The 26,715-nt window shown below is 43.5% G+C and overlaps 1 protein-coding gene across 1 annotated transcript in view; it reads right to left on the reverse strand.

Annotated features, from left to right (window-relative positions):
* Positions 1 to 26,715, reverse strand: part of FAM83B (family with sequence similarity 83 member B) — a 127,205-nt gene that overhangs the window by 29,515 nt on the left and 70,975 nt on the right. The window contains exon 3 of the mRNA XM_029595697.1: positions 15,156 to 15,320. Coding sequence (XP_029451557.1) covers positions 15,156 to 15,320 — 165 coding nt within the window. The remainder of the gene's footprint in view (positions 1 to 15,155; positions 15,321 to 26,715) is intronic.

Here is a 26,715-nt window from a genome sequence, read left to right on the forward strand (position 1 = left end):
TTTGAAATTAGGGAAGGTTTTAACACAGTCTTTGGTAATTGCTTATGTACACCAGTACCATATTTCTACTTCATTTTTATATGATCTATGCTATTAGAGTTTTCTTTTTCATTAATTTTGTCATGAAAACATTTAATAGTATTTTACTTCGTTTTATTGCAACTTCATTTTCCAAAAACATTTTTTCCATTCTGTGGTAACAGAAATATTCTTAGGAAAATAGGGTCCTTATTTTAACAATAATTCAGTTTTTGAAAAAATACAAACTTATTTAGGAGTAAGAAAGAATATAGAACTAACAAAATTGTTAAGCCCCATTTGTGGCAAGAATTAGCTGTGTCTATGAAGATGCCCAGCAATATCCCAGTGTTCCAAGTCACCTTAGAGGTGAGGAACCAGAAGGGTTAATTGAAAGCAGTAAGCCTCCCAAACCCAGTGTTTTCAGGAGAAGACTGGAGTGGTTTGGGGAAGTTAAATGAAAGGCTTTCTTTGATGACCAAGCACAGACCCTCATACCTATGAAAATGTTCCCATTCATAAATCCAGAGCTGTTTGAGGCAAGTACCTGAGTTTGTAAGTCAACAAAAAGAGAGGTGAGCAATCATATAAAAGGGTTCTGGAGCAACCAGTGATCCAGTCAAATCTACAAAAGGGAATCAGACAAGAATGCTGACTTTTGAATATCCCTGACAATTATCTATCTACATTTTAGATGGATAAGTTTTTAACCAAATAAAATTTAGCCAGATTAAGTAGGGGCATTTCAGGGGTATTCCAGGGCAAAGTTGAGATAGCTGAATAATTTATTTGGTTAAATTTAATATTTTAAGTTTTCTAAATACGTTATTTGGCTATGTTAATTTGTAGGCCCTACAAGATGTAAAGTTATCAGGAGGCCCGCTGACACGCGGGGATTTACGCCTCCCTCCGGGAGGCGTAAATCCCCCGACAAAGGTAAGGGGGGGGCTTACACAGGGCCGGGTGGGTGGGTTAGGTAGGGGAAGGGAGGGGAAGGTGAGGGGAGGGCAAAAGGAAGTTCCCTCTGAGGCCGCTCCGATTTCGGAGTGGCCTCGGAGGGAACGGGGGTAGGCTGCGCGGCTCGGCGCGCGCCGGCTATACAAAATCGATAGCCTTGCGCGCGCCGATCCAGGTTTTTAGCAGATACGCGCGGCTCCGCGCGTATCTACTAAAATCCAGCGTACTTTTGTTTGCGCCTGGAGCGCAAACAAAAGTAGGCCTATTCGCGGAGTATGAAAATCCGCCCCTAAGTAAACATGATTAACAGCAGTTAATGGACTTCTCCTCCAAGAACTTACCCAAACCATTTTTGAACCCAGCTACACAAACTGCACTAACCACATCCTCTGGCGGGAGCGGGAGGACGGCCCGGAGCGGGAGATCACTCCCGGGACCCCCACTGGACCACCAGGTACCTGTAAAAAGTTTTTTTGGGGGGGGTCGGGAGGGTGGGGGAAGCTAAGGGGTTACTTTTAAAGGGTCGGGGTGGGTTTAGGGGTTATTTTTGTGTGCCGTTTTTCCCACCCTCCCCCAAAATGATAAGGGAACCCCCACGATCAATATCGTGGGGTTTTCCTATCATTTTGGAGGGTCCCCCGATTTCTGACGATTTTGAAAATATCGACGATATTTTCAATCGTCCGAAGCCTGATTCACATCCCTAGTGTGCAATAAATATCACAATGCACGTTAGTAAGAAAATTTTACAGTTAACATTCAAGTGGGAGGAGTTGGGCAGGAGTTAATGGAAATGAGGGTCTGCTAGCGCAATATGTGATAGAGTAACACACATTATCATGGGATTTAGTGTATTCTACCTGTGTTAGCCTCAAATACTGCATTGTACTAATCAACTCCTCTTGTTGTACCTTTCATTGATTCAAATGATAGAAATTCATCAGTTATATCAAATTTGTAATTAATTCCTCTGACTCTGTATGTAACTCCCCCCAAGCCCTCCCTGAATTGAATGTGCCCATCTACAGTGCTACTTATGTAGAGAGTCCTGAACTCTTCAATTTGCCTAACCTCACCCTTTTTATTTTTTTATTGTGGGTGCTATTTCTCCTATATTTACAGCAAAATGATAATTCTAGGCTTTTGTTAAATAAATAATTATTTAATTAGTTTTTAATTAACACAAACCTCCTCAAAAAAAAAGACACCTAGAACTTTGTCATACCATACAATCACAGCATTAACTGAAACAGCAGCAATGCATTTATGAAAAGGCAGCAATGCAAATATTACACCAGGATGCAGAGCACTAACAGACCACCACCGGACTGCTACAAATACCTACAGAGAAACAACATTCTGGAAAAAATACTGCATCTCTGTCACACACAGGCTAAACACAGACCGACCCTGACCTAATACAGAAATAAGGGACAACGTATTAAGAACAGTAACATACAAGTAAAACCAACATAGAAAGCCCAAGAAACCAGACTCTGAGCAGTGAAACTCTAAAGAAAGAGCAAAATATAAAAATATTAGAAATGCACCTTCCCAAAGATGGAATATTCTAAACACTAAAATCTCTAAACACTTGGCTTTTTTAAAGTTTTGTTGTTTCTTTTCTTGCCTCCTCCTATCTTCCCTTCTTCACACACACTCACACACACACACACACAGGCTCTTCCTCTCACAGATTCATGCACACACACAGCCTCTCAAATGTACACACATACACAGCATATTGCTCTCTCAGGCCCCCCCCCCCCCCCACACACACACACTCACACAAAGGCTCTCAGTCCCTCTGGTGCCCATTCTTTCACATATAAGAACATAAAAACATAAGAAATTGCCATGCTGGGTCAGACCAAGGGTCCATCAAGCCCAGCATCCTGTTTCCAACAGTGGCCAAACCAGGCCACAAGGACCTGGCAATTCAGTACAAACACACACACACAGTTTCCCACTCTCACATATACACAAACACACAGACAGAGCCTCTTCTTCAGCCACTACCAGACTCCTTCTTCATCTGCTGTGGAATGGGATCCACGGTGGCCCTGCTGCAGTCCTCCTTCTTCTTCATCCACCATGGAATAGGGTCCATAGTGGCACTCTCCTTCTTTAGCTGCCACAGCTCTGCTATAAGCTTTCTCCTTCTTCATCCACTGTGGGATGGGGTCTGTGGCGGCCCTCTCATACTTTGGCTGTCATGGGATGGGATCTGCAGTGGCCATTCTGCAGGCCTTTTCCAGTGTTGGACCTGAGACCACAGTGAATGGGCTATGCCACAAGCATCATATAGAATTTAACAACCAGGTGGGAGTAGCATGTTGACAGTACATTTTTTTTTGTGACTGTATGCACACTAATTGCAAGTGCTACAGGTACTACATTTTAACAGCATGCTAAAAACTTTTCAATTTTGTTTTAGTGTATAGGCCTTGTTCTGTCTTTTTAAATTCTTTTCAACTTGTTTCTCACATAAAATTCTATCCTGTTTGTTCAGTTGGGTATGTAGAAGTAAAACCATACTTTAAAACATAGCCTGTGAACATGTTTTGTTTTGTTCAATAAGCAATCCAACTGGTTTAGCTAATGAAACCCAGTCTATCCTTTTTTTTTACATATTCATAGGTGGATCTGCAAGATTTAATAATCACTAAGAGCTTGCATTTTCCTCTTAGCCAAATCCACTGAAAACACGTACCAAACTTGTAGATACATGACAAACGTTTGCTGAAAAACATCCTAGCTCCTAAAATCCTGAAATCCATTCACCGACGGATAAAATGAAATACGGCAGTTCGGTGGTCAAAGGTTTGGCTGCTGGGATTCCATGCCAAAATGTATGTAGTCATGCATTTGGGGTGCAGAAATCCAAAGGCGCTGTATTTATTGTGGGTTGAAAGACTGATGTGCACAGAGCAGGAGAGAGATCTCAGCGCAATAGTGACTGATGATATGAATGGAGCGATGCAATGTGGCAAGAGTCAGATGGATGTTAGGCTGCATAGAGAGAGGCAAAACTTGCAGCAAAAAGGAGGTGATAATCCCCCTGTACAGGGCATAGGTGAGGCCTCACCTGGAGTACTGTGTTCAGTTCTGGAGGCTGCATCTCAAAAGGACAAAGATAGGTTAGACTCTTGTAATGTTTGGCTGGTTGCAGGATGGTCCCGTGACCGGTGCCATTCACCCCTGGGAGTCTCTGATGCCAAAAGATCCACCTTCCAGCCTGGATACTGCTGCCACCTTGCTCTCCTTCCTGGACTCCTTAGGCATGCATGCACAATGCACATGGAATACCCCATGGCAGGAAAACACTTGAAGTGCTGAGAAATGACATCAGAAGCAGCTGGGAATTTAAACCCTAGCTGCACTCCTAGCCAGGGCCTCAGCAACATGTCCTTCTCCTTCCCAGCAGTGCGTGTTGCTCCATTGCTCCTGATCCTGTTTTGTTCCAGAGTTCCTGTACCTGCCTTGCTCCAGCCTTGTTCCTGTTCCAGCCTGCCTCGCCCCTCCTGCCCTGCCTCATCAAGCCTGCCTTGCCTTGTCCAGTCCACCCTGTCTGGTCCAGCTTCCTATCCTGCCTCATTCCCATCCTTCACTTGTTGACCAGGTTTTGTCCTCTGCTTACCCAGACTACTCTCTTGTTGCCACCTGCCTCTGATCTGTGCTACAGACCTCGACTACCCTTTGCTCACTGTCTGCCCTGACCCTTGGCCTGACCCCAGTAACTGCCTGCCCAGACCTTAGCCCAGCCCTGACTCTCTCTTCTTGACTGCCCTGTGGGACTATTGTCTGTCCTGCCAGCCCTTGGAATTCAAAGTCTCAACCTGAGAAGAATGGGGCTGGTATAGGTGAAGGTCCAGCATTGTTCCAGCCCAGGGCAAGTTCGCCTGCTGTCGGCCTGGGCCTAGTAAGTTTGCCTTCTAGGCTGTGGCAACTACGCCACAGCACTCACACCTGGGAGGCTCTGATAATGAAAGGTCCCTCATTGAGGCCTAGATGATGCCGTTGCCTGCTCTCCTCGCTGGAACCCTTAGGTGAGCGTGCCCACCGGGATATGAAGGCCCCATGGCAGGAAAACACCAGAGATGCTGGGGGATGACGTCAGGGCCAGCTGGGGATTCAAACCCCAGACACACTCCAAGCCAGTGCCTCAGTAACAGGTCCTCCCTGCTTGCTTTCCTCTCTGAAGAACTTTTTGAGGTTAAAGTTTTATGCCATTTTCATCGGAGAAGCTTACGTATTCTCGACTGCCATTGTGGGCATCATCATTTTTAAAGCTATTCTGAAGTGAATTTACTTACCTGGAAAATTTTTGTACTGCACTAAGCACGTTTTTCTTTTCAACACTTTTTCAAAAAAGAAAAAAAGAACAATTCTCTTGGGCAAATGTTGATATGGGGGGTGAAGTCATAGCGAAGCTCCTTGTTTGATGCCTTTTCTAAAAATATTTCTACAATTTGTTGTGTTTTGTTTTAATATATATTAAAGTTTTCCTGTGTTCATTATTGGTTTTGTGTGAAAAGCCCATATATGAAAAGACAACATTTTTTCACATCTCAAGCAGGATTTATTGTGCTTTAGTAACAAGAGATTTAAATTTAGGCACAAAAAGAGCTTTTGCACATAAACTGACCTATTGCCCTTTTGTCAGGTCAGCCTACCCTAGTAGTTAGTTTCCCTTAGAAAATTTGCTTCTATGAGTTCTGTAGGTGCAACAGACTTTTCTCCTCGTTTAACTGCATACTTTCTTCACTTGTGAAAGTATGCGCAAATCCCCACGAGCACATTCTCTCCTCTCGATCTCCTCCCCTCTCTGCCTTCCCTCCCTCCAGGGAGCATCATTTTTTTCTCATAACTAACCTATAACTAACTGCCTTGTGGAAACCAGAGGGCAATTTCCAGCCCCAGGGATTTACCCAGAATAATCCCCTGGGAAACATTTATGCCCAGTGAAATATGGAAGCACAGAGACCAGAGAATTAATAGTAACAAAAAGAATTTCCACTCGGGTTCCAGTTTTCTTGAGACAAATGCTGTATCTGTCTCCTAGAAATACAGGACCAGATTCAAATTCAGCATGAATCTCCTATACATGGGGAATCATATTAACTGGAAAAAAATGCATTTGACAATTTGTTTGACTCAGCTTTTCCTGTCATAATATCGTCCTTGAAAACAGGAGATAAATAATGGACAAATGGGTCTGCATTGTGACCATAACATTTTTTTTTCTTTTCTACATATTATAAATATTACCATTTGTTAAGAAAAGGCTTTTGTGCAGAGGTTTTATATAGAAGAGACACGATAAGGAGTTTACCAGAGATGAAGAAGGATGTCTGCATTGCTCATGTACCATAACATAAAGATGGGGTTTTAAAAGCCCCCGCTAAAGAAGTAAAATTAAAGGAGCTGACCCTTATCCTAGGTAAGGGGGAGAGGCTACAATTGTGGAGGTGCTCCGCCTCTGGGGAGGAATAAAGAGGCTGGTGAGAGGGCCATTGAGCTCAATTTAATCTGGGAGTGGCCTTTCAGCAGTTTTTCTCAGGTTGAGGGCTTGCATGTCCTCTCTGCGTACCTTTTGCGGCCTTCTTGGCCTTTTCCTTGATAGAAGCCTTTGGCTTCTCATTACATTTATTTATTTATTTATTTATTTTATTTAACTCTTTTCTATACCGACATTCATGATACAGATCATATCATATCGGTTAACAAGGGGGTTATAACATTAACATTGAAGAAGAAGCAAAGTTACAATAAAACAAGGTCGTGGGAACTTGGGAGCTGAAGTAGCTAGAGGCAGAGGTTTAACGAAGTAAACTGCAGCTCCGGGTCTCTTAGAGCCGTGGCCCTTCTCCTGGTTAACCCATCTTCCTGTTGCTCAAGAGGAGTGATGGGGCCTAAACTGCAGGCAGCCCAGTTGATGCCGTTTGGTTTACTCCTTTTCCCTGGCGCGTGGCTGAGAATCCCTCCATTGAAGCAGGCTTCTGCCGTGGGGCAGGGTGAGTGTGATCACTGACTCTGGCCTGTGATTTAAATAGTGGGTCTAAGGTGAGCTTTTTTCCCTTCCTGACAAGCCTGGAGGCAGGAGGAACAGTCCGAGCAAGGATAAGCATCATTGACAGGGAGGACCTTGGCAGCCTGATGTCTAGAGGGCTGTGCAGGCTCAGAGTGCCAGATGTGCTCCTTGTCATGGGTCATCTTCCACATGACTCCATGCTGCGCTGGTGGGGGGGTCAAAAGCGGTTTTGGTGGAGTTGGCAATGCAGCGCACTCCTTGTGCATTGTGAGTGCTTGATGGTCCACCAGTAGCAGACATTAGGTCGGACCTATGCTGGTGGAATGTTTTTGCTACCCTTCCTCGTGCCGGGACATAGATGTTGTCAGGACCTGTGGATGTGCCTTAAGCAAATGCCAGCTAGAGTTAAAACAAAACAAAACAAAACAAAACAAAAGAGCAGGCCATGATCATGTGGTAGTGGAGAGCAGGCTACAGAACATCTGCCTGGATGCCAGCAGCGACAAAAAACCCTACCATTTGACATACCTGCCTATGGCAGCTGGCTGCATTCATCCTTAGCACCATGCAGAGAAAAGAGCTGGTTACTGGGTGTTGAGGGCTGCATTAGGATGTGGCAGCAGTTAGAGCACCGGCCATCCACGCAGCTAGAGTGAGGCCACATGGCTATTCGAGGAAAAGCACCTCTCTTGTTTCCAGTCTTCGGTAAGTTCGCTATGTCAGGTGTACCATGAAAAATTCACCGCTGACTGATGCTCAGATACAGGTCAGCACCCAGACTTCACAAGTTTCACCAGTGGTAGTTACTAAATATGTAGGATGTCTGGTCTGAGTACCTGTGTATCGTTTCTTGCCTTTCCTAGTTTCAGCACGAGCTGCATACAGGGCACAGTCAGCTATGCCCCAATTTGTGCAACACATTGTGAGGTCGATCTTCAAAACATATGCGCATGCGTACTTTTGTTCGCGCCGGTGGCGCGAAATAAAATACACCAGATTTTATAAGATACGCGCGTAGCCACGCGTATCTTATAAAATCCAGGGTCGGCGCACGCAAGGCTGCGCAAAATCGGAAGCCTGAGCGTGCCGAGCCGCACAGCCTGCCTCCGTTCCCTCTGAGGCCGCTCCGAAATCGGAACGGCCTCGGAGGGAACTTTCCTTCCGCATCCCCCCACCTTCCCCTCCCTTCCCCTACCTAACCCGCCCCCCAGCCCTACCTAAATCCCCCCCCCTACCTTTGTTGGGCAAGTTACGCCTGCTTGAAGCAGGCGTAACTTGCGCGCGCCACCCCGGCATCCCCCGACACAGGCCGCACTGCCGGGGGACTCGGGACCACCCTCCCGGCCCGCCCCGAACCGTCGTCATGCCCCCTGCCCCGCCCCGCCCTGCCCCCTGCCCCGGACATGCCCCTGGACACGCCTCCTCCCGCCCCTTTTATAAAGCCCCGTGTAAATCCAAGAGGATTTACACGTGCAGGGGTTTTAAAATCTACCCCACAATGCGCAAAACACTTCTTCGTCTTTCATCCTCCTTCAGCCTCTGTCTTATTCCCACACTGCAGGATGAACAAAGGAATAGATGCCAATAGTCTTGTAAAATTCCTTTATTGAAGTGGAGACACAATAGTAGCCCGACTCTGGCCGAGTTTCGCCGTATCAAGACGGCTGCCTCAGGGGCTAAAACATAAATAAATGATCATATAAATAAATCATTATATAAAAATAATGAATCAAAAAAATAATTAAAACCAAATTATAACATGATATCTACATTGTACATGTATTGAGGCGATGGTGACACATAGATAGCTCATTTCATACAAAGACTAAAAAATCTTAAAAATTCTTATAAAAAATATATAGAATATATATATAGTGGACACTGAACAAACTCATGGTTAATACAAATGTATGGTAAGTTCAAATGAAATTGATATAAAAGATGGTTTTACCTTACGTGTATTCTCTTCAGTTCACAAATTAAACAATTTGTATATGGAGTGGTTTCCTCCATATACAAATTGTTTAATTTGTGAACTGAAGAGAATACACGTAAGGTAAAACCATCTTTTATATCAATTTCATTTGAACTTACCATACATTTGTATTAACCGTGAGTTTGTTCAGTGTCCACTATATATATATTCTATATATTTTTTATAAGAATTTTTAAGATTTGTTAGTCTTTGTATGAAATGAGCTATCTATGTGTCACCATCGCCTCAATACATGTACAATGTAGATATCATGTTATAATTTGGTTTTAATTATTTTTTTGATTCATTATTTTTATATAATGATTTATTTATATGATCATTTATTTATGTTTTAGCCCCTGAGGCAGCCGTCTTGATACGGCGAAACTCGGCCAGAGTCGGGCTACTATTGTGTCTCCACTTCAATAAAGGAATTTTACAAGACTATTGGCATCTATTCCTTTGTTCATCCTGACGGCTTTTATAGATCGCCTTCCTTTGTGTTTTTTGGGTTATTCCCACACTGCGACAGACAAGAACAGGGTACAACAAGTCCAGGACATGACTTACATTGAGTTCTGAGCTCTAGCAGCTATATGAGGCAGCCAAGGTAACTAACTAAACCAGCTGCCTGCACCACTCTAACTCCCCCATCATCTCTGGCATTGGTTAAAACCTTATTTTGTATGTAGTCTTAATTTCAGACTTTGAAATTGGTATGCAGACATTTTTTTTGTATTTCTATTTTATATGCTTCCTCTGCTAGCTTATTATCAGATGATTCAGGCAGTTTGGAGTTCTTTCTTTCTGAGACTCTGGTAGTCAAGCAATTGTGGTCAGTTTTTATCTCAGGCTTTGTACTTTTATACTCCTCAAGACTGCTCATTTATGCCTGATTGAGCATGTACCCAGGCAGCAGAGATCAGCAAACTAATTTTTCTTACTTTCATATGGCAGCTAACAGTATAGTCTTGTTAAAGCACGGACTGTTCTTTGATCAGTTCTTAACATATTATCTTGGCTTCCACAGATAATGATCGACCACTTTTGGTCTTCTCTACCAGGGCGCCCAGAGCCTTCTTAGTGCACAAACTAGTATGTCAGACTCATAAGAAGATCCTGAGTCAATGCATTAAGAAGGTAGTGGTCAGCAATATCACCCCCAGCACTTGTAGGTCAGCTTTTCAAATGTCACTCCTTTTCTCTTTCTTAGCAGGTCAGACACTCGTCACCTTTGAGGATTTCTCCCTGGCTAGTAGTACATGGATCCTTCACCTCAAACAGCAAGCACATGGTGGATTCCAATTCAAGTCAGCTTTTGGTCTGTTATTTATAATATACAGGCCATGGATTCTTCAGGGGCCCATATGATTCTTGATTACATTGCCATGGAGTAATCAGCTAGGTTGCTGCATCCTCATGTGCCTTCATGTTGTGCAGATATATTCCTTGGAAGATGAAGTAAAGCACTAGCTTGTCAGGGGCTTCTGCCAATATCATTCTATATGTTTAGGACCAGTACATATAACCATGTGGTCAATAGGGCAATATCATAGCTTGCACAACATAGGTGTTATCTTGTGATTAATTTCCCATATGGTAGGTGGTTTCAAGATTGATCTGTACTCATCCCTAGTCTAGTCTTTAGTGCAGATAGTAAGCTTTAGAGGACCCTGTTAAAGTGACCCTTTAGTGTCATGGGCATGTCACCATCTCTTCAGCATGCATTATAATTTACCTTTGTTACCTGATCATCAATAAGTTCTTTGTGAGATCATGTGGCTCTTGCAGCCTTGCGCAGTATAATAGTTGTTATAATTCTTGCTGCAAGGCTCCAGTTCCAACCCTAAATGATGTGGCAGACTTATTCTCCTGAATCACTTAAACTGAGTATCTCACGCTTCCATTTTCCTGAATCTAGGCACCTCCCTCTTTCTTACTAAAATGTTTTTTTTTTTTCCCGATTCAGGTGCCCTAGGCCAGGACGGCCAAGGGAATTACATTGTTCAGTTGGAAAAAGGGATTTTAATCCTGATGGAGGACTGTCAATTGGCTACTTGCCAATGAGAAGATGGCAGAGGTGCTATTTTCAGTAGTTGTTGATACCCTGTAGCAATTCTCTATCTGCTAAACCATGTCTTAGTGTAACCAGGTATTCTTGAGATGCCAGTCTCAAGTATGACTCTCACTTATATGCAATACTATGTGCAATTTTCATCTGGTACCTGGATGAGGAAGAGCAAGTCTTGGAAGTCCCAGAGAAGCAAAGCAAGAACATGGTATCTGTGGCACCATACCTATGGCCTGCCATTGAGCATTACAGACCCGACGGTCGGCCCCTGTGACATAGTGAGGGCAAAGGCTACCTGCGCCATTTTGAATACTGGCAGCTGACGGCCCGAGTGCAGGAGGTGACTCCCGAACCCCTGCTGGACTTTTAGCAAGTCTTGTGGGGGTCAGGAGGGTCCCCCAAGACTTGCCAAAAGTCCCTGGTGGTCCAGCGGGGGTCCGGGAGCGATCTCCTGCACTCGGGCCATCAGCTGCCAGTATTCAAAATGGTGCCGATAGCCTTTGCCCTCACTATGTCACAGGGGCTACCAGTGCCATTGGTCAGCCCCTGTCACATGGTAGGAGCACAAGTTGGCACCAGCCATCCATTGCTCCTACCATGTGACGGGGCTGACCAATGGCACCGGTAGCCCCTGTGACATAGTAGGTCAAAGACTATCGGTGCCATTTTGAATACTGGCAGCTGAGGGTGTGAGTGCAGGAGATGGCTCCCGGACCCCCTGCTGGACCACCAGGGAGTTTTGATAAGCCTTGGGGGAGTCAGGAGGGTGGGGGGCTGTAGTTAATTTAATTTTAGCTGGGAAATGAATAAGAATTAACGTATAAACGTATCGGGGGCCCCCCTTGCTGAATGCAATGTATCTGCCCCCCGACAAATACGAATCCCGAATGCAATGTATGGCATCCCTCTGCACATCCCTACTGGTTATGCATCCTCATCCCTGAGCATGTGTTTCTGATGGGGCTTGCAATGTGGTGTTTTCATCCCGATCTCCATTGTGTATGTAGCTCTGAATGAGTCCTCTCAGCTTCCTCCCCTTCCCTTATGTGTCATGTGCCTTTCATCTGAGAAATGTGCACGGTAGACCCTTGGTGGTCAGGTAATTCAGGAATACCATATTCCCCTTCCATTATTATTATTATAGAATTTAGCCTACTTTGTATAATATTCTCTGCAGGTTTCAGGATGGGGCTTTGGCAGGAGCTGGACAATATATGACATGTATTACCTTGCCTGATCTGCACAGATATGTACCAATCTGCAATACGTTTCTTGGGCTTCAGAGGAGCTATGCCATCTCAGCAGCAATTTGTAGTATGTTTACTGTTCACAGCCAAATGGAAGCAATTGCATCCATAGGTGACAGCCCACATTATCCTCTTTTGATTGTGGAAGGGCTGTGCTATCTTGGCAATAAAATGCAGTATTTTGTGGAATTTACCAGGGCATGCAATCTTGTTGTACAAGAGCCTCATTGGTAGCTGTAGCTGAAGGCATTTTTCAGCGATCAGTTGGGCCTTTCATGCTAGGGCATTTGGGCAATAAGTTCCTTTCTGCCTTAGGCAGCATTGATAATGGAATAATGCCACAGCTAGGTTGGTGGGGAGCTTACGGCAAGCAAGGTGTTGCTACCACGAGCTTGTGGCTGAGTTGACCACATCCTAGGGGTCCACAACAAGTTCTATTTTAAGTTGTTCTGGCAGAGAATACCAAGGGGTACTACTGCTGCTACATTGTGCATGGCATGTGCAATCTGAAAGCTGGTCAGGCAGTGATTTCCATGCTGGCATCTCCTGCCACTGTGTTGATTGGGTAGGTGATAGCATAGATGAGTTTCCAGTCAAGTCTTTGGCTTTGGCAGCTCGGATTGGCCTGCTTGATCACCCCCAGTACATTGCTTGTATCCTGAATAAATGAGTCTTGGTCTTGCTACAGACCAGGACATCATCGGAGGGGTGAGATTTCTATGGCCCTACATCCCCAGAACATTGCATTTATCATGATACATTATGAGCTTTCATGAACTGTAACTCAAAAGAGGGTTTGGTCATCCTATAAAGATTGCATAATGTTCTTGCATTTAATCAATGATTGAAATTAATTTTGTAAAATGACCTATTCTGTGGCCATATTCATCCAATAAAGATCTTTATTTATGAATAATATTGTGTCAGTGAGCTTTATTCATGGCAATACATGAACTGTAATTCAATGATAAGGGAAAGGAGGGAAGGTTGGATTTAGAGAGAATGAATGGGATTGAAGGAGAAGGCGAGTATGCTCATGACACAGTTGAGGAGACATCCCCTATCCCAGGTAAAGGGGGGAAGCCACAACTGTGAAAGTGCTCTGCCTCTGGGGAGTGATATATAGGCTAGTGAAAAGGCTGTTGAGCTCAATTTAAGCTGGGAGCAGTCCTCCCACCAGCCTCATTTGACGGTTTCCCACCCAGCCCACCCATTTCAGGACAGATATTGTGATCTTGGTGTTGTGTGGTGGGGTGCTAAGCAGTCACAGCACAAGGGGAGGTGGGGTTGACCATGCCCTATGGCTGCATGGCAAGTGCTATTTTAAGTTGTTCAGGCAGTTACTACTGCTGCTACGTTGCACATGGCATGTACAATCTGAAAGTTGGTCAGGCAGTGAATTCCAAGCCAGTATCTCTTGCCACTGTGTTTAATGGGTGGGTGAGAATGTAGTCAAATTGCCAGTCAAGCTTTCAGCTTTGATGATTGGGATTGGCCTGATCATCCCCCAGCACATCGGCTGCATATTGAACAAGTGAGTTCTGAACTTGTTGTGGACTAGGACATTGTTGGAGGGCTGAGGCTTTGACTGCCCTGCATCTCTAATGCCAGAATTATTGTGTTTAGTATGATACATAATGAGCTTTTATGAACTGCAACTCAAGCGAGGGTGTGCTCACCCTCTAGGGATTTCATTATGTTCTTGGGTTTAATCAATGGTTGAATTTAGGTAACCTGACCTGTGCTATGGCCATATTCATCCAATAAAGAACTTCATTTGTGAATAATGCTGTGTCGGAGAGCTTCATTAATGGCAATAAATGAACTGTAATTCAAAGGGAGTGGGTGTGGAAGAAGGGAGGGCAGGCTGGATTTAGAGAGATTGTATCAGATTGAAGTAGGTGGTGAGTATGTACATGACACAGGTGAGATTTTATTTTACTCCATCTATTAATAATATTTTAGATTCTTATATGACATATGAGGGATGTGCAAAGAAAAAAATTGATTTTGGTTCATTCATTTGCGATTGAATCATGTTTTTATTCATTATTTCATTTTTTTAATTCATTTTGGAAAACAATGTGCACCATTTGTAAATAGTGCACTTTATTTGCAAATAGTGTGCATTATTTAAGAAACAAATTAAGACAAAAATCTGGAGGATATTCAGGGATATTCATATTTGTTTTCAAAAATCCAAAACAAATTTTCCTAATTTGGTTCTAATTTCTTGATCATTTTTAACAAATGCACATTCCTATGAAATATTTACAGTATTTATTTTGTTCTTCATTATTGGATTATTGAATACACATTGTTACTTATATAATACATTAAAAATAAATATTTTCTCTAAGCATACCTTACTTGCCATTTTCAGAGAAATAATACTGAGTTAGATAGAATTAATGTGTCCTGGTTTGGCAACATTCAAATTTTTATATTAAATAAATAAATAAAGAAGATAACATTCCCAACAAAAGTCAAATCATAATCGAGACAATTATGAAGTATCTTAGGTGGATAAAGTACAGAGATTATACATATTTTAAAAATTTAGTACATTTTACTCTAAGAATATAATTGTCATTATTGATCAGGACACCTTTTAAAGAACAAAAAAAAAAAAAAATGTGCTACAGTTCAAGTGATTTCGAGAGTTTGACAGGTCTTGAAAAATCACTTACTTCAACATCTTCCTTATTGCTCCATGATAAGGTTTCAGAACACACAGAGACTCCAGTTTTCACCATAACAATATGATTATTACTAGAGCAATATGTTAAACATCAAATATAATTCAATGCTACTAAACAGTTATTATAACTTATAGTAAACAAGAAATCTTACCCTGAGTCTTTGAACCTGAATTCCCTGTTTTTCTGTCATTTTGAAAAAGTGATTGAAGTTAAAATCATCAAGTAAAAGGTAGACTGGGACACCTCTGGTCGATGCCTCCATAAGTTCTTTGAAGATATCCACATCAGTAAACATGTCCATAACTATGGCAATGACCTGTTTATAAGAGAGGGAAAAGAAAAGTGCAGTAAAGCTATATATATTGGAGTATTATATACATATATATATATATAGATAAATATAATTCTTCTTCTTAAAACAATATTTCACCAGCTTCTAGAATTGGGTGTTGGAAGCACAATGTGAATCTGCTATGATGTCAGTAAGCAGTAAGGGCGAGAGTTAAAAAAAACAAATTACTGGCTTACACTTATGTTAACCCTCTGCTTTATAGATATATAGAGAAAAGCTTTTATGGGGGAGATTCACAGACGGGGGCAAAGTCCGTGGCACCTTTTACATGCAGATTTTGCACAAACTTTCAGCGAGAAAGTACTTGCAGACTTTCCCTCTGAAACTTGCCACTGACTCTTTGTACTTGCTTATTGAGTGGGTAGATTTTTTTTAAAGAAAAAAGATCAAAATAAATGACACAGACATAAAGAAAGGAGGCAACCTGCACAAGGTGGATGCAACCCTAAAAATGAGGTGGGGACATCCTGCGTGAAGTGACAGTTATAACCCTATACACCTTGTTGGGCAGACTGGATGAGCTATTTTGGTCCTTATCTGCCATCATTTACTATGTTACTTTGTCAGAATGTCGTAACACCTGTAAATTTTAAACCATAATCTATGTGTGCTATTTTCTTATCTTGTCCAGAAAATGAGTCAGGAACAGCTGCCCTAAAAAGTCTGAGTATTGTGCAACAGGATGCATACTTGTAGACATATTGAGAGACATATTGAGAAAGGGCCTTACATGGGCTGCTGAACATTAACCTCCCTAAAATTAATTTTGAATGTTTTAGGGATACAGTGTGGCATGACACAGTGATTAACATTTATTTACAGCTGTGGCACTGTAGAAATGAGCTTCATAGGAAGTGGCAAACCTATTGTTTAAATTTATATAGCTTTGCTGTCACACCATATTTGCAGCCACATTGGCGATTGCCACATTCCCCGTTCACCAACTCTGCAGAGTGTTGGTGAACACTATGCAGAGTGACAAATAGAATAGAATGCAACAGAAGAGAAAGACACACAGAAAAAGCATTTTGTTTTATGGAGCCAGAAAAAATTGAGAGAACATTATAACAGATAGATTCTGAAGGTGATGGGGAAAAGCTCCACTATATGTTCAGAGCAGCCCAGTATCACAACTGACAATTCAAAGTGACCATGGAGATTTGAAGTGAGAGAGACCCTACCTTGCAATTTAGAATATTATCAAGGCCAGATCACAACTACAACTTCAAACGAAGGTAGATCTACAACTGAGATCAACTCCCAAGCTTAATAAAAGTTCATAATTATTATGAAAATACATTTTATTTAATAAAAATGTCACATCTGACTTCACCCCAGTCTTTGCTGAACATAAGCACAGAATAAAATGTGAACATGTGCAGACGTCAGATGTTCCTTTAGTGGCTCTACCCTTTTCCATTGAATTAACAGGGTGGAACAGTACTGAAAACACCTTGTGACTCACTCCACCTAAATAGTTATGCAGATCTAAAGAAAGTGTGAGTTACAAATAAAACTAGTTGTTTTTTTTCCCACCCCGCAAACGAAATTAATTCATTTCCTGTAAATAATTGACTAGCTGCATGTTTTGTGAGACACAAAGAGAGTCAAAGAACAGATGTCAGATGAATAAAACTTAATATTTACCTGTCAAAAAATTAATAAATATCAATCGATTGTCTCAAGTTACTTATGAAATATACTAAGAGTGGTAAGACATAAATTTACAAATACTGGAAGAATTTAAAAAAAACAAAAAAAGGTTTGTGATTTAACTGAAAGGCTTATTGAAACCCTAAGACTTTGAGTTGGATCCCAATCCTTTTTTTAAATTATTCAATAAAGATTTTTTTCCATAGCCACAGATTGAGGAAAAATTTTAAAATAAAACCCTGACTTTTATTAAAGAATAGTTAATGGTCTTTTGTCTGTAAAATTCCTAAGACACATAAATTGACAAATAATGATATTTACAATAAGGCATGCTGTAAGGAAGATACCTGGGCAGTTCTGCTGGCTAAAGGAATATTTGGATCTGTCGAAAAGGAGCTTACCCTTGTGCAAAATGTTTGCATAACACTGAATTTCTCACTATAGTTGACAGAGAGACCAAGTCATACTACTTGCTTGGCTACTCTTTTGAAATGGCTGAGTTGGCTGAGCAAGAATTATGAATCAGCATCAATCTAACTATGAATCACTGCTAATTATAATAAAATTCTCATACTTAATCCACAAACCATATTTCACACGGTCTTTCCAAAATACCATAGGTTAAAAGAAAATGTATCCTTTTATATAATCCACCATATTTCTGTCTCCAATTGAAAGAACTGAAAATATATTATTCTTTCCACTGGCATATCCATCAGTGTTCAAGCAATTCCGTACCATTTTATCCTAATTAATTATTTGCACATGTTTAGATGGGTTTAATTCAAAACACTATACGATACTCTTCATTAAGAATAAAGATTTTTTTCTAAGTGCAGCCTGTTTCTCCCCCACCCCCAACCCCATGGGAATTTAAGTAGAGAAATAGTTGAGTAATGAATAATAGGCTGCATACTACACATTAGGTAAGAGAGAAATATTAAGAGAAGTCTGTAGGTAAAAGTACACCCACTCACTAACCATTCATGCCTCTCCCTATTAGGCATACTTCATCCTCCCACTCTTATTCACATGTACTCTGCCTGCATCCATACTCTGTATATCCTGCACATCAGTTATTCCTGCACATATTTAAACCTATAGGAAAATGACAAAGAACATCAAAGTTATAACAATTAAAGCTTTTTACTCTAGCTAAAAAAAAATCGTTATTTTTTATTTCCTATCCTGGGAGTTGGGGAAGGTCTCTATTTTTCTTTGGGGGTGCTGACTCATTCCTCTAGCTGCTTAAAGGTAAAAGAGTAAAATGAAACTTTTGATAGCATTTTTAGTGTCCATAAAAAAGACACAACCTTGGTACGACACCGCATCCCACCGAAAGGCCTCTCTGCAAAATAGGTCCTTGTCAAATTTCGCTGGGACTTCAGTTACGAAATCGTTAAGAAAAAAGAATGCCCCACTACGAAATCATGAAATGGATCTCTAGTTTTAGTTTTAGGTCTGCAGTCTCATGGGACCGGCCTAGGGACTATGATGGTGTAACAATATCTAGGGGTGTGCATTCGTTTGTAACGTATTGGCAATCTGCAACGTATCTGCCATATCCGTTGTATTCGTGGGGGTCACAAAACGTATGGCGAACCCCCACGAATACAACATATCACTAACAAATAAATCCCCACCCTGCTGACCCCCCCAAGACTTGCCAAAAGTCCCTGGTGGTCCAGCGGGGATCCTGGAGCGATCTCCTGCACTTGGGCTGTCGGCTGTCGGCTCAAAATGGCACCGATAGCCCCTGTGACAAAGTAAGGGCAAAGGCTATCGGCGCCATTTTGAATACAGGCAGCCGACAGCCCAAGTGCAGGAGATTGCTCCAGGACCCCCGCTGGACCATCAGGGACTTTTGGCAAGTCTTGGGGGCTCAGGAGGGTGGGGGTTGTAGTAAATTAAATTTAAAGGGTTGGGATGGGGTTTTTTTTCGGAAACGAATATATATGTAACTAATGAATGGATCTGGGTACCCTGAGAATGGATGCAACAGATTTGGGTCCCGACAAATACGAATACCGAATGGGACAAATCCGTCCCTGCTGCACGTCCCTAATAATATCATTATAGGGTACAATTCTTTAATAAAAGAATACCTTTTTGATCAAAGAGGGATAATTGACAATTAAATTGCAGTTGCTTAAAGTTCTAGTCCCACTGGATTTTGCGGACATGCCTATTTTCTTTTTATTCAAAGGATTTCAGTTTGGATATGTAAAGCCATTCCAATAAGTCTGCCATCACATTGAGCAAGAAGGAAGAAGTGCAGAGAGCATACTCAAGTTATATCAGTAACTGGACCGCCCGGACACCGGTGGGCTCCTGTCTGCGCCAACCCCAGTCTCACTTGTCTCTCCCACTTACACACAAAGAAAACATGACACTCAATTTGGATGCAAAGGCCACAGTTATTTATTAGAATCCCTAACATAGAAGTCTAATTAAGCATCGAGTCTGTTCAATAATGTTTACAAAATCGCAGCTGGGCAGGTGCTGGTACTCTAATATCCACGCCCAAGCGAAATCACGGGTTTTCACGCCGAGCAAGCCCCCGAAACAGGTGTCATGACAACCAAGAACCAGATGGGATCACGGCTTGGACAGCCACAAAGCAAACCCACTGCCGTATCCCGTCCGCCGGAAGGGATCCAAGCCCAGCCACCACAAAGCAAGCCTTGCCTGAGTCACTCCACAAGTAACAGCCTCGATCTGTCAAGGCCCCGAGTGCCGGCCTGATATTGATCATCCATGGGAAATGGATGAGGGCCCCTATACCTCTCACATACATATCGGCACCTCCCAGCTTCCTTCTAATGCTTCTGCATTTACAAAGGCATTCCGGACTTGGTCGCTGCCGCCACAGGGGCTCGGTATGTAAGAGTACAGAAACATCTTCCTTTGGCCCAGACTCAGGCCCAATGCTACCAGCCTCTGAGTCAGGCCTTGGCATCAGGTCTGGGTCCAGGCTGTGGCCTGGTCTCCCCCATCCTATGCCCACCTGTCTAGTTATGCTGCAGGTAGAAATACAACTGTTGTTGATCTCTGCACAATATAGGGTTGGTAATCTTTTTACCTGCAAACAGGTAATCTGTATGCAGGGCAATCTTCAGACAGTGTATTTACATGAATAAAATTCATTTATGTAAATTGATTTTGAAAATTGCCCTGTATATAGGGAAAAGAAATAAAGAAGGGGAAGAAAACAGACCATTATGGTTTTCAAAAGAGATACCTGAAAAGGTAAGGGCAAAAATATTAGCGTTTAAAAGTTAGAGAACCTCAGTTGGAAGGCACCTGAGTTAATTAACTCCAGTGTATTCTACCTAGCAGAGGGTACCATTTTGATGTATGGCAGTTCAATTAGCTTCCACACATCAAAATAGCACTCTCTAATGGGGAGGAAGCACTGGAGTTAAATAACTCTGGTGCCTGCCGAGCAGAGAACACCATTCCAATGGTGAAGATGGAAGAAAGAAGACCTCTGAGGCCTGGACACCAGGCCTAGGCCTGACCCTTGGCCAAGGCCCTTGTGTTGGGCCTGGGCTTGGGCTGAGGCCCAGCCATTAGGACCGGGCTTCTGGGCCAGGCCCTGGTGTTGGATCTGTGCCCAGGCAGTGGCCTAAGCCAAGGTCCAAGCTTCAGGACCCAGCCTCCATGGTGGGCCCCAGCATTGGACCTTGGTCAAGCCAAGACCTAGGCATCGAGTCTCAGCCTTCAGGAAATGCCCCGCTGTCAGGCCTGGGTCTGGGCTGAGGCCCAGGCTTCAGGGCCTGACCTGGAGGCATCAGATCTGGATACAGATAATGATCCTGGCATCTGGACCTGACCTCCAGATCGGGCCCCAGCATCGGGCCTGGGCCTGGGCTGCAATGCTGGATCCCCGATGCAACAGGTACGTTTGGAGAATTTTGGGGTCTCAACTAAGGCTCCGGCATCAGGGGTGGGAACTGCTGTAGTATTAGCAGTGGAGAAATGAATAGCAGCTGGTGCGAATTGGAATTAGCAGCAACAGCAATGACAGAATTAGCAGCAGACCAATAACAACATCAGTGATTAGAGATGTGAATCGTGTGATCGATCGTCTTAACGATCAATTTTGGCTGGGGGGGGAGGGAATCGGATCGTCGCAGTTTTGTTTTTTTAAATATCGTGTAAATCGTAAATCGGGGGAGGGCAGGAAAACCGGCACACTAAAACAACCCTAAAACCCACCCTGACCCTTTAAAATAAATCCCCCACGCTCCCGAAACCCCCCAAAATGTCTTAAATTACCTGGGGTCCAGTGTGGGGGTCCCGGTGTGATCTTCCACTCTCGGGCCACGGGTGCGTTGATAGAAATGGCACCGGCGCTACCTTTGCCCTGTCATATGACAGGGCAAAGGTAGCGCCGGCGCCATTTTGGTTCCTGTTCCCCGACGTCACGAGCGTAGGAGATCGCTCCCGGACACCCGCTGGACCCCCAGGGACTTTTGGCCAGCTTGGGGGGACAAGACTTGCCAAAAGTCCAGCGGGTGTCCGGGAACGACCTCCTGCACTCGAATCGTGTTGCCGTAATGAAAAATGGCGCCGGTCATACGGCCGGCGCCATTTTGCATTACGGCAATATGGCCATACAGCCGGCGCCATTTTGCAATACAGCAACACGATTCGAGTGCAGGAGGTCGTTCCCGGACCCCCGCTGGACTTTTGGCAAGTCTTGTGGGGGTCAGGAGGCCCCCTCAAGCTGGCCAAAAGTCCCTGGGGGTCCAGCGGGGGTCCGGGAGTGATCTCCTACGCTCGTGACGTCGGGGGACAGGAACCAAAATGGCGCCGGCGCTACCTTTGCCCTGTCATATGACAGGGCAAAGATAGCACCGGCGCCATTTCTATCAACGCACCCAAGGCCCGAGAGTGGAAGATCACACCGGGACCCCCCCCCCCCCCACTAGACCCCAGGTAATTTAAGACATTTTGGGGGAGTTCGGGAGGGTGGGGGATTTATTTTAAAGGGTCGGGGTGGGTTTTAGGGTTGTTTTAGTGTGCCGGTTTTCCCGCCCTCCCCCTTCCCCGATTTACGATTTTTGACGATAAATCGGGGGAATTCCTGTTATATATCGCCTCTAACGATTTTTGACAATTTAAAATATATCGGACGATATTTTAAATCGTCAAAAAACGATTCACATCCCTATCAGTGATGGAATCAGCAGTAATAAGATTAGGGGTTAGAGAGAAAGAGAGAGGGTGGTGGGAGTCGGAGAGTAAGAGAATGAGATGGGACTGGGTTGAAGGTTCAAGAAAATGGTAGTACTGGGAAATTGGGAGAAAGATTGGTGGGGCTTTGAAGAGAAAAACTGGTGGGGATGGACTGGGGAGAGAGAGAGATAGTACGAATATCCAAATTTCCCTCTGCCACATTTTTTTACCTTGACTATTTCCTTTACAAATAATGCTCTTTCCATTGTCTTATGTTATTAAATCCTCAAAATGACCCTTCTTATACTTCCAGTTCTTTACAAGTGCCATCATGGGATTTCTAACTTTTTGTGTCTCATTTGTTAGATGGGATTGCCAGCTTTATTAAGTCAGCTCTGATTTGCGATCCCCACATCTAATTTTAAATACCTGACAACACAAAATCTAAATTGAACATGGTACCCTTCTTAGATGGATGAAAACCATCATTATAAAGTTTTTTATACCTCTAGAGAGATCTTTAGTCCTCAAGAAATCTAGCTCTCTCATCCCTGCACTAGCTATTAAGACATGCATTGATGTTTTTATGTAGTATACCCTTTATTTACAGGTAGCATCTCATTTTCTGAACCATTTTTGGTACTACATTGATTTAGTTTCCTGCCACGGCATCTCCCCCAGATGACAACAATCATGCCTTCCCTTTTTAATCTCCAGCAATCTTAAGGATATATTTTGTTTCTCTGCTAGATATGAATCCAAGTAGGCATTTAACCTTGCATATCCTCAATCCTGCTTCAAAATCTATGCATCTAATGTTAAGGTCAACCACAAGAAAGAGGTTTCTTCTCTTATGGATTCTACTATCACTATTCCTGACCTCCATCTTCATCTCTGTCTTTACTGCAGGCACCTCTGTGGAAATTTCCTTTGTCGCCAATGCCATTAAGACATTTTATAGTGATATTTTAGGATATTTCTCTGATTTATAGCCCCTTTCCAACCTGAACCTACCATGATTCATTTGCTGCTCATTTTTTAGATTCTCTGTGGGAATGGATGAAGACCTAGTGGACATTACATATTAGGGGAGTTTAAATGGTTATACCTGGAGAAAACAGCAGAACATCTTAAGGGACTGGATCCAAAGATCTGGCCTAGCCCACTTTAAGCCCTGTTCAGCAGGGAATCCTGGTCCTGTGTAAGGATCCTAGGAAAGGAGCTACCCAGGAAAGAAGAGGAGATCCTGGTTGAGCTAGACTGGACAATGTGGAATTGGGTGTGTTGGCACCCAAGGCTCACTCTTGAGAGGATGTTGGAAGTGGTAGATGCCTTCCATCATGCTCAACTGATGCCAGAATTTGGGCACAAACTAGAAATACAACCCACACAGGATTTCTGGCATGGCAGTGAGAGAACCAGATCATAGCAATGGTCTTTGGGGCTGGACAGCTCTACTTTCATACACAGGCCTCAGATTCCCAACTTGTTTCAATTGTGGAAAGAGAGGCTATATGGCCAGAGATTGCCTATTAGAAGAAAGTGAGGCCATGGATGTCAACCTGGTAACTCAGCCAGTGTTAAGATTTGTGAGTTTGTGGGCCCTGGGCTGAGGTGAGAGATGGTACCGCCCACAGGGAGGAGCCCCGTGAGCCTCACCGTCGGGAGGCGAGGTCTCAGCTGCTGGGTGTGCAGGAAGCAAGTACTGGAGAGAGAGAGAGACACTGCCCGGGGAGTGGGGAGTGAAGTAAGAAAGTCACACAGACACGTTGTGCCCCAGGATCTGTGGAATGGGGTATATCTAAGAGAGAGGATTCCTCTGTAGAGATGACATGGCAAGGGTCCACAGAGCGAGGTACACAGGTAAGGGTCCACGAGATTATACGGCAGTGGTCCACAGAGCCATCTTTTAAAATGGCGCGGGCCATCTAGTGCTCCTACCATGTGACAGGGGCCGGTCAATGGCACAGATACCCTGTCACATGGTAAGGGCAAAGGGCCACCGGCGCCATTTTGATTAGTGGCAGCCAACGGCCCAAGAGCGGGAGATCGCTCCCGGGACCCCCACTGAACCACCAGGTAATTTTAAAAAGTTTTGGGGGGGAGGGTCGGGAGGGTGGGGGAAGCTATGGGATCTGTTTTAAAGGGTCGGGGTGGGTTTAGGGGTTGCCGTTTTTCCCGCCCTCCCCCAAAACGATAAGAGATCCCCTCGAACAATTTCGTGGGGTTTTCCTATCGGTTTCGGGGAGTCCCCGATTTCTGACGACATTGATATTTTCAATATTGTACGATATTTTCAATCGTCAGACAAACGATTCACATCCCTAATAAATATATAGGCACATAAGAACAGGAAGGCATGAAAAAATATGGTGCAGTCTCGATATTCTCTGTATGAGGTCTTACCATGTGAACAGTGAGTTTTCTGAAACAAAGCATGTTTTTCTGTCAAAAAGAGTGAGATTGTGTTTAGGATACAGTGATTTTTTTCTCTCTAAGGATTCTTTTTCATTTATAGCATATATACAATACCTCAGCACAACAGATCAAATATAACGTTAAGGAAGTATCAAAAATATATAGAGGAATAATTATAAAGCCTCCCCTTCAAACATCAAAAGTCGAAAACAACAGACAACCCCCCCCCCCCCCCCCCTGAAGACCAAAAGACACTACTGGGACACAGAACAATAAAACACCACAATAAACACAAACCAAAATACACAGGGGGGATAACTTTCAAAACTGCTTCTGTCTGCCCATTGATGTGCATACAAAGTTGCTCCTGTATTTTATACCCTGCGTGGATATGATATGCACAGGTTATAAACTATGAATACATATGTGCACAGAAATGCTTGCTTAGGGGTAGATTTTATAATGGGCCAGATTTTAAAGCTCTACGAGCATAAATCCAGTGCATTTACGCGCATAGAGTGCCTTACGCGCGCGGGGCCTATTTTATAAAGGCCCGGAGATGTGTGTAAATCCCCGGGACACGTCTAAGTCCCGGGGATTTACTAAAGGGGCAGTCCATGGGCGGGGAAGGGGCGGGGCCAGAGGCTTCTGACACAGCAGCCATTTGCCGCTGTGTCGGAGGATCACGTGCCAGCAGGCTGACGGCGCGTGCAACCTGCGCCTGTCTCCAAGCAGGAGCAAAAGGTGAGATTACATTAGGGCTGGGGGGGAAGGTTAGGGGAAGGGATGGGAAGGTTAGTTAAGGGGGAAGGGACCTGCACACACATGTTATAAAATTGGGCGTGCATGTGGGCGCGTATGTGCAGGCTGCGTGCGCAAAGGGGGGGACTTTTGCAATTTCCGTGCGGTGATGCATTCCGGCCTTCCCCAGTTCTCTACCCCCTTCCTAGCCTCTTTTCCCCTTCCCCTCTCCTCTCCTCTCCTCCCCACCCTCTAAACCCTACCTTTTTCTTTTTTTTTCTTTGTTTCACCTCAGCCCCCTGCCCCTCTCTGCCCAGAACATGCCCACCGACCTGCCCCTTTGAAGAAGCCTGTCACTTGTGTGTGTACCAGGCTTTTTGCGCATGGCCGGGCCCCTTCGAAAATTTGCTCAGCGCACACAAGGCCCAGCCATGCACGTAAAGCCCGGATTTTATGTGCACAGGGTTTTTAAAATCCGGCGTTAGGTAAAATCCATGAGTTGCATAAGTTTGGACTTATCTGGAAAAGTAGCAGCAATTATCCATATAAGTTGCAATTTATCCAGGTAACTAGCAGAACTTAGCTAGATAAGTCTGAAAAGTGCTACTTGTCTGACTGCTTTTTGGTTTTATCCAGATATGTAAAATAATAGGATAAGTAAAAAAAAAAAGAGAACTTATCCGGATAAGTTCAAATTTGTCCATCTAAGTAGTGGCAAAGGTGCTGCTTAGTCAATAAGTCGGAATTTAGCCATATAAGTGTGCACAAATGAAATAACCACATATTTGTACTTCCAGTTTTAAAGGGATACATGAGCAAATTTTACTTCCGTTATTTAAATGCATTTAGCCTCATGTAAGTTGGCTTATACACGTGTCAGGGGATTTTCTAACTTGTATGCTGCAATGCAATAACCAGTTTTACCAATTAGTCTACCAGTTCATCCAGTCCATCTGCAGCTCATGAAGAACTTCCTGAATCTTCAGCATGAAGTTCCTCATTTTAACCCAGACCCTCCCCACTCAGTCATTTTTTCACCTCTAAGATGTTCATGATCACTTATGCCAGATAATGACCAGGTACAAATATACACAAGTAAAAGACATGCTTGTTACTTTGGGAGGTTGTAAATAGCTAATTATGCACATAAATGTTGGCCCCTCCCCAGAATGCACTTAGCCCATCCCTTTTTTACATGCGCAATTTTACTCATGGACTCTGGTTTATGCATGCCTGTTGTGTTTTTAAAATAGCATTTGCTCACATGTGTGCTATTTTACACATGCAGACCTTTTGAAAATTCATCTTTAAGTTAATTAATAATAATTATGTACCCTGGTGAATATATGAGATAAATGTTGCT

This window comes from Rhinatrema bivittatum, chromosome 3 (assembly GCF_901001135.1).
Source record: "Rhinatrema bivittatum chromosome 3, aRhiBiv1.1, whole genome shotgun sequence".
Taxonomy (NCBI): Eukaryota; Metazoa; Chordata; class Amphibia; order Gymnophiona; family Rhinatrematidae; genus Rhinatrema; species Rhinatrema bivittatum.